Raw genomic sequence first — 9,373 nt, forward strand, 5'->3', positions numbered from 1 at the left:
TAATAATAAACTACTTAACAGTTTCATTATAACTATATTGACAAGACTGGTTCAGTTTGGATCTAACTGATTGAGCTGTGGAAGAATCAAAAAAGTTCTTTTATAATTTCCTTGAGAAACAAAAGTTGCTGTCAAATAAATAAAATCTTAGGGTTACATTAGCTTCCCCTTTGGTCTTCCTTTGCATTTCAATAGAACTAATTATCCTTACATATTTGGTGGTTTCAGAGGCATCTAATTATTTTCAAATGTAGGATTTCAGATGTACCCTTTGGCCATACGCCTGATATAAAAACTCTTGATGAATTCAAGATAGCCTTTGCTATGCTGGTGCATGTTGCATGATATCAGACCTGGGCTGATATGGATGTTCCAACTCTAGGTAAAGGGCTCCTCTATAACAACTGGCTAAGCCAAGACAGTTAATCTAGAAAAAGGAATCTATGAAGGTGGCTCAGAGGTCTTCTGGTGTACCTGGAATCATACCACACACTCTGCTTACACTCAGGATGCTTGAGGGCAAGGAGCTGGCCTAACCACTCCAGAGGCAGGGCCTGGGAAGTCCGGAGCAATAAGGAACTTAGGAACGGGTGGTGCGGGTCAGTAGCAGCAGGCACAGCAGATTCCATCATACAATGACAGAGATGTAAACACATTAACTAAAAGAGTGATGAAACTACTGGCATGACTAGTGACAGGTTGGGTCTTCTGGGCTCCAAAATCACAATGAAAAAGTGATGAAAAAAATCACAAGGTTCTCAATGTTGTAATACACACAAACATTTGAATAAGGTTCAGAATGAAGGTTACAAAAGATGTAGGCAAGCTAATTTATTGGAGGGGAGAAATTGGAAATGGGCCACTGGATTAACAAAAAATTCAGAAGCAAAAACGAACGCAACAACTTTGCAAAGAAACCAAATGCAAATTTTTAGAGAAAGAAAAGCAGTACCAGAAATATCCTACGTCAGGTCTTTAAAAAAAGAGCGAGATTTCAACTTACCCAAAGAGTTCCCTAGCTGCTGCCAAAATAGTGGATGTTTTTCCAGTTCCAGGTGGCCCGTAAAACAAGAGATTAGGGAGCTGCAGAAGTTAAATTTTACTTTTTAAAAATTGTATTCTGGCACAAATAGATGAAAATGATCACTGAAAATGTCTATGGAACAGTGCAATGACTTCCCTAATAGAGAGGGCACATATCTGAATATAAAGATTTCTTAATATAACTGGTACCTTAGTATTAATAGTTCTAAACCCTGCTTTTTCACATAATACTATCACTTTTTCCCAAGACATCTTTCTAATATCTTAAGCTGAATCAATATTTATGATTGCTCTAAACCTAATCTAATTAGGTAGAATTTTCAAAGCTGGAATTAGAAAGCTTTATTTCTGAAGGGAATCCCAGGCTTCTGTCAGTTCCCTATGCCACCTCTTTGCTCATGATTGGGAAAGATTTTATATTTTATAAGATGTCAGTTGCTTCAAAGGGGAAAGAGACCAAAAAGAAACTGGATTTAGACAACACTGAGGAAAAAGGAGTAAAAAAGATATATTAGGGCTCTGAAAGAGCTTAAATTCCAAGAAGAAAAAATTTTAAAAACTAAGCATCTATTAAGTGCCAGGCAGTGCTCCACATCATGATTACGCACCCTGTAGGGACGCCTGCATGTATCAGGGAGAAGTCAACAGAGGAAGAAAGGATAAGATTAAATAATTAGCTATCTTCTTTTATACCTTAAGTCTAATTAGATTGGCCCCTATCAAGCAGGTGACTGATCTGTGGTACAGATTAATAAATGTACTGAATTCCAATGAGCTCCTTTACGAAACTGTACATTCTTCAGTATGTGCTTTCACACACGGCCATCACTGCACATAGGAAACTAGGTAGGATGGCTTATTTGATTCCACTCTTGCCTAACCCTTCCCCTTCCCATCTGTTCACTCTTCATTCAAACCAGATGCCATTTGGATTGCTACCTAAAACTATTCACACTCCACTTAGAAAAACAAAAACAAACCAACCAACCCTGCTTACCATAACCTACAAGGATGTCCACCTCTGATCTGCTCGCCCCCTCTTTCACCTTCTAGCTTCCAACTTACAATCACCTCCAACAGCTAAGCACTTTCTGGCCTGCACACATGCCGTCCTCCATGAACTGGGGTCTCATTCTTCATTCCTGCCCGGCCAACTCCTACTTCCTCACAAGTCAGAAGCCTTCCCTGACCACCCAATCTAAAGTGAGTCTCCTCCATTATTCTCTCATCCATCTTTGTTGCACTTGATGCAATTTGCATTTATCTATTGTTATTTATTTAATAGTTGGGTTTAATTGTAAAATACATGTCTACTTCACTAGAGGGTAAGCTTAAGAAGGTCAAGAACCATTTATTTGTTCTATTCACATTTGTATTCTCAGCATTGTGTGTAGTACTCAATATGTGCCAAATAAATAAACCAACATATAAGTATATTCATTAGAAGACTATTACTTTACATTGATAACATATAGGTTAATATCCAGACTGTGAGATTCACTACTTAAAAACAAAAACAAAAAAAGTCCTAGGCTCTTAAGTTTTTAAGGTTATTTTGATCCATGCATACCTCAATATTTGTAACGATTCATCCAGGTCACTATCACATACAATAACATCAATTCTTTAACACACAGTAAAATTATTAAACGGTACATTATACGACAGTATGATACATGGTGCATTCAAGAACTGTACATGGAATATCAGTTCTTAAAATTGATTTCTGAAAAAAATCTACTACAATTCTACTTTAAAACCTTTTAAAGTAAATGAAGGGATGAAGTATTTTCCTTTCCTCTTCAGAATTAAAAAAATTACTTCATCTTTAAGTTTTACAAAACTTAGTCTGAAAAGAAACACAAAATACTAAACAAGAGGTTAAAGAAGAAAAGTTCTTGATTCAGTCTCCTAAGCTGGATGGTATACAATCAAGAACTAGATCATAACCCCACTACGTTTGCCTGAAGAGTTGAGAATACTAGCAATTAAAATAGATTTTGTTCTGCCATCTATGTAAACATTACTATGGAATTAAAACTGTATACTACTATAAAATTAAAAGGTAAAGGTATTTGGTGCAAATCTGAACAAATACTGGTAAAGAAAAAGATTTTAAATAGTTTTATAACTTCTTTCAAAATATGTGCTGTTGTAATGTAATTCCAGGAAGAGAACGGTAACAGCAAAAACCAAAAGAACCTCTAATTTAAAGCAGCCAGGTTGAGAGTAAGGAAGCAAATCTTGGGAATAAAGCAGAAACCACATCCCACTTTCATCTACAACTTCTCTCCTTCCTTCACTGAGCTCTTAAAGCACTTTATCATATACAATTTTAAATTGCTAATTCTTCATCTGGGTTTGTCTCGTCTCTGAATAATCTAAAACGCAAGTCACTCAAGGATATTTTATCCCATATATCACAGCAGGAGACACTACACTGTAAGCAGACTTAAATGCTCAATTTTTGTGTGTTGTAGTTCAAACAAAATCTTTTTTTTTTTAAAGATTGACACCTAAAATCTGTTTCCAATCTTCCTTTTTTCACCTTCTTCCTCTTCCCCAAAGCCCCACAGTACATAGTTGTATATTCTAGTCGTAGGTCCTTCTAGTTGTGGCATGTGAGATGCCGCCTCAACATGGCCTAATGAGCGGTGCGGTGTCCACACTCAGGATCTGAACCGGTGAAACCCTGGGCTGCCAAAGCAGAGCCCTCGAACTTAACCACTCAGCCACGGGGCCAGCCTCCAAATCAAATCTGAAAATTAGGATTAGCCATTATACTTTCAAAGACCTCTGACTCTTCTTTATATGCACATATCATCATCTATAATTCTCTTATTTGGCTTACGTGTTTATTCTCTGCCTCTCCCCACCAAAATAAAAGCTCATGAGCAAAAGGATCCAGTATGCTCAATGGTCTATACTTGAGTACTCTATAATAATGCCATAGGATAGAATAGGAGATCCTCAATAAATATTTGTTGAATTAATCAATCAATGCTAAAATAGTTATCAAGGTTATTATATACTATGTAGCATAGTATTTAAATGGGGCAGGAGGTTCTAAAGGAAGAAAGAGGGTGAATAAATTAAGTCTTAAATCTCTAAATGGCATTAAACATCATCTGCTACTCACATCAGCTCCTTCTAAAGACTTTTTCAGTACTGCAACCACTTCTTCCTGGAAAGCAACTTCATCTACACATTTTGGGCGACTGGGAAAAAAAAAAGAGAGGTTATTTAGTATATTATAGTAGCCAAAGAAAAGTCTCAAGTGTTCCTTTTGCTAAAATACCAATGATAATTCCCATATCTTGGTAATGAAATGAGAAACTTTCATGATTGAAAATAGGTGGAAATCCTATTTGTATTTACCTTAAGCAAATACATGCTGAAGGAATGAGACAATTTTTCACTTTTCCAAATGCAGTTTGCATCTGTTATGCTAACAAAAATTAAGCAAAAGGACTTTTTATTATACCACAAATGCCAACTGGTAAAAAATTTAAAGTGAACACTTGCTTAGAAAGTAATGTGATTTTTGACAAGATCATACAACCTAAACTGAAAAGGGAGAACCATTTAGTAAGCTCAGGATAGCTAACTATTTTGGTTAATATGGTTACATATATATAGTTACTAAGTCATTAATCGGTTAATACCAATTTCTTCATCACCCAAATACACAAAAAACGCAGACCTATTCACTTCATTGAAGGCTGACAAAGTAAGTTTAACCAATATGAAGTGTAATAATATGTAATTTTCATCTTACATCATTAAGTTGTAATTTTAAGAGAAGCTGGAACAAAGTTATGCTCCCAATCCTAAGATTAGGCTTTGTGCTTAGTTAACTAATCAAAAGCTCTTCTTTGATCCCTACTTTTCTAATTAATCAGGTCAATGCCAGGCAGGCATTTTATGTCAGATCATGTTTTCTAGGAAAACTACTGTATGTTATAAAGCAGGGTCTCATATTCAAATGCCTGCAGGGGCCAGGCAGATAACAAAAGTGAAGAGGGCAGAGTGCAAAGCAAGAGAAAAAGTAGGGACTGTGGTGAACTGAGGGACATATGACCTTCCCAAAATGAGAAGCAGTACTCAAGTCCACCTAACTGTTGTCACGTGAGAACGTGTACCTCCTGCTGCCTAACTTCCTGAGAAGCTGAAAATCTATGTTTCCCCTTCTATAATTTTTTTAATTAAAAAAAAATCTAGATTTTTATGTAAAATTTCCTATTTTTAAAAGCATTGTTGGTGCCAAACAAAACATACGAGGGCCTTATTTGGCTTATAAGTAATCTGCAAACCCTTGGTAATAACTGAGGCTATACCAGGGGTTACAACTACTTGTCATAGTATTACTTAGCTGACTGAAGTTTAAGCGCTACTTCGAGTGCTGTTTTTGCCAAAAATGTACAAACAAACAAAAAGTCAACAATCTCCACCTATCAGTAATGAAAACGGGAACAGACTGTTTAGACTTAAGTAGAACTCCTAACCAAGAGCTTACAGACAACTTTTGAAACCTTGTTTTCTTCACTGCTGTCCCCCAGCCGCTAAAACCATAGTCCTGAGTTACAGAGAAGACCTCCGCTCATCTATAAAATAAGGAATTAAACTGGCTCAATCTAAGGTAACTTTCGGTTCCAAGATTCTACGACTTACATAATTGGGTGATTTTCAAAGACAACATCTAAACAGAGAAAATCATCCCCCCTAAGTAATAAAAGTGCTCAAAACTGTTTCCACAAAAACACGACAGTTCTTACTATTTTTCCACCCATGGAACAGGTTTGGCTTTCTTGTTCTCTCCACTGCTTCCGGCAGTGGCAGCTACTCCTCGATCCTTGGGCATCGGTGGTTTAGCACTGATGGATGCGCCTTTTAGAAACGCCTGCATGGTTACTTCACACTGACCGCTGCAAGACAGAAAAGGAAAAGCTCTTTTGAAAACATTATGAGGAGGTACAGCCTGAAAGCACACACGACCTTGTGCACAGATATTCAATAACTACTAAATCAAGACATCATCCATGACCTAGCACTCTCTGAACACACTGTACTGAGGGCTACAGGGACATAAAAGAAGCCGAAGTGCTTCAGGAACTTAGAACCTATTTATAATGAGGGAATTAGAGAATAAAGATAAATCTTACATCAGAAAATTTTTTAAGAGTTCCAAACTTTTTGAAAAATTGATGTCATTAAGGCCCAACTGTTTATGGGCCTCTATAGTCTCCTCCATTTCAATCATTGGCCTAGCTCTAACTTAGACCCTGGAATGAACTCGGCAATTAGGAGCGCCAGCACCAGAGTGAGAAGCTCCACTTCTCTTCTTGGGCCTAGAGCTCCACTCCAGGGCCTGTCTGACTGGCAGAGCTAACGTCAGAGGCCTTTTTTTTTTTTTTTTAAAGATTTTATTTTTCCTTTTTCTCCCCAAAGCCCCCCAGTACATAGTTGTATATTCTTCGTTGTGGGTCCTTCTAGTTGTGGCATGTGGGACGCTGCCTCAGCGTGGTTTGATGAGCAGTGCCATGTCCGTGCCCAGGATTCGAACCAACGAAACACTGGGCCGCCTGCAGCGGAGCGCGCGAACTTAACCACTCGGCCACGGGGCCAGCCCCAATGTCAGAGGCCTTTTTGTGCAGGGAATGGAGGGCTGGGGACTCTATTTTTAAAATGGAAACAGCTATTTTTCTGATAACGTGCTTATCTGAAAAAATCATGCAGAAAAGCATGAGGAGTTTTAAAAATTCTTGCAAAATCTCACGCAGAAGATAATCACTATTAACATTCAGGTGAATATTCTTCTGGGCAGCAGAAGGCTGTTTTGAGAGACAGAAAAGCATCATTAGTTTGCCTGAAAATTCCCAGCATTAGTGGCAATTCTTTGTTTTTCACTGCTGTATTTCTCCCCTCTCCCATATCTAGAACAGCGACTAAATTATCATTTACGAGATTAAGTTTCCCCTTCTGTTAAAGGAGCTAAGGCCTATTGCATAAGGCAATTGAATTAAATAAAAAGAATTGGGCAAACACATAGCTCTGTGCTTGCCATATGGGTATATACTGAATAAATAAAATATATCGATAAATCTGTAAAGCGCCAAGGTTTTTAACGTTATTGTATCCCTGCCACCGGCTGCTGAACCGTACTGCAGCCCACAGCAGGGCTCTGAAAGATGCTGTACTGAGCACGAAGGGGCGCGGCAGGGGTAGCAGAAGGTGGCTCGGCCGGGGCGCCCGTCCGGCCCCTGTGCGCGCTAAGACGGAGGTGGAAGACATCGCAGGGGCATCACGGCCGCAGAAATGGAGGAAGGCGAAGGTAACCCTCGCAATTTCTCCGGCTGGTCCGTCACCTGTTATCCCCACGTCCTCGCGCGCGTTCCCGGACACTGCCTGGGCCTCTCAGCAGCTCGTCTCCCCAGCGAGGACGCCAACGGCTCGTTCCTGGGGTTTCCGGGAGAGGGAAAGGGGGGGATGGTCACGAAGTCCCAGCTCCGTACCCCAATCTGAGACTATCAGGCCCAGGAAGCCTCCGCGACACTTAGAACCGGAGCCGTCTGCACGGTCGCCCCTGTTCCCGCCACGGAACGGCCGGCGCAGGGCAGGGCGGGAGTACGCGGACACGTAACGCGTCACTTCCGGGCCGCCGCTCGCGCCTTGTAAGGGAGCCGTTTGCTGCTGCCGGTTTGTGTTTAAACAGATGAGGCGACACAGGCTTTTAGGAATGCAGACACTGGAGCGGGAATAACTCAGGAGGTGTAAACACAGTTCCACCTTGTCCCCGTGCGTCCCTCCAACTGGGACTGCAGGTCAAGGGCACTTGAGCGCACCCGTTCCGGAGGAGACGCTGGGCCGCGAACCGAGTGCTCAGCGGACGTGGGCTGGGAGGATGTGTGACCGCGCGCCCGCCAGGGCGGCTGGAGAGGCATGCGTTCCGTGGACCACCAAAGATCTCAAATGATCCACTCTCTTTTTGGATACAACCTGTACCGCACTGTGAGCTTCACTGATAGTCATGGGGCGTCTCACTTGTATTTCTGCGGCGACACAGTTCGGCTTGCAACCTGCTGTACCGCCAGAGAAGGACCGGGATTGGAGAGGGTGGAGTTGATCCTTCGCCAGAAGAGGCCACCCTGAAGATCCCTGTCCTCCCCTCCGGGTTCTTCGTCGCGGAGCAAACCGTGTGTGCCTTAAGGGCAGAGACGTCTGAAGAAGGTGCCTTTCCTTCCCCTTCTGAGTGCTTATGGCTTATACCATTATATAACGTAGTGTCTGCCCGTTGTTGAGGGGGGAGGATCTTGCCGTGCAGCTGTGGTCATTTTCTGATCTCGAAGCCCTGTCCAGAAATCTGGTGGTGCAGACGCTCGATAAAAGTTAGAACATTGAAAATAATGTTTAACCCCATCAGGCTACGTGCACTGTGGGCTCTAGGCAGCTGTCTGAGGACACCCCTTTTATCTTTCCCCATTGCTGTCTTAGCTCTGAATTTTTTCTAAATCCTGTTGAAATCTGACCCATCTTAAGTGCTACCTTCTGCGCAGGCCTTTACTGATTACCCTAACCCATAAAGTTGACCTGGGTCTTCTCTAAAGGAATAACTCCAAATTTTGTTTGACACAAACTCAACATGATACTTCTTGTTAACTTTACATGTTTATGCGTTTGTCTTTCAACAAATGCTTATGGAGTCTTGCAGCAAATGCCCGCACACTGCTAGGTGCTGAGGATACAGCAGGGAACAAGCTGGAAGGTCTTTGCCTTCAGTAGCTTTACAGCCTAGGAGAGTGACAGACAATGTGATGTGTTATGCAGAAGTAGTATGCTCTGAAAACATATGCCCCAGGCCTAACCTAATTAAGAGGTTAACCAGATTAACTAAGCGTAGTTTATGCTATTTTCTAACTCCCTCAGGGCCTGATACAATCTCTGGATGGTATAAAAGGCAGACAGGTTGCCTGTCTGATCACTGGTTTACATTGTCATGACTCATCAAAATGTACACTTAATGTTTTACATTTTATTGCATGTAAATTATACCGCAATAAAGTTCATAAAACAAGGATCTTTTCAGGTAGATGGTGTTCATTTGCTACTTGAACAAACACCACAACCACACAGGAGGTATAATAATCCCATTTGATAGATAAGGAAATTGAGGCTTAGATGGCTAAGGTTAACGGCAAACAGCAAACTAAGCTGGAATCCACACCCAGGACTGACTCTAGAGTTAAGGCTTGTAATTAGTCACTGGGTAGGTCCAGGGCTGGCATAGAGATGCCTTAATCCTAAGTAGAAAAAGAGACCTGAATGGTAGCCC

At 41.0% G+C, this 9,373-nt stretch overlaps 1 protein-coding gene across 2 annotated transcripts in view; it reads right to left on the bottom strand.

Moving 5' to 3' along the window:
* RFC4 (replication factor C subunit 4) overlaps positions 1 to 7,925 on the bottom strand; it is a 14,573-nt gene extending 6,648 nt beyond the window's left edge. The window contains exons 1-4 of one of the 2 annotated variants that reach the window (XM_023623485.2): positions 7,557 to 7,925; positions 5,820 to 5,969; positions 4,184 to 4,262; positions 1,004 to 1,083 (exon numbers count right to left, since the gene is read on the bottom strand). In XM_023623485.2, the coding sequence (XP_023479253.2) occupies positions 1,004 to 1,083; positions 4,184 to 4,262; positions 5,820 to 5,950 (290 nt within the window). In that variant the 5' untranslated portion in view covers positions 5,951 to 5,969; positions 7,557 to 7,925. Of the gene's footprint in view, positions 1 to 1,003; positions 1,084 to 4,183; positions 4,263 to 5,819; positions 5,970 to 7,409 lie in introns of both variants that reach the window. The other variant, XM_001498067.6, reaches the window with a different exon arrangement.
* Between the last annotated feature and the right edge of the window lie 1,448 nt (positions 7,926 to 9,373).

This window comes from Equus caballus, chromosome 19 (genome assembly GCF_041296265.1).
Source record: "Equus caballus isolate H_3958 breed thoroughbred chromosome 19, TB-T2T, whole genome shotgun sequence".
Taxonomy (NCBI): Eukaryota; Metazoa; Chordata; class Mammalia; order Perissodactyla; family Equidae; genus Equus; species Equus caballus.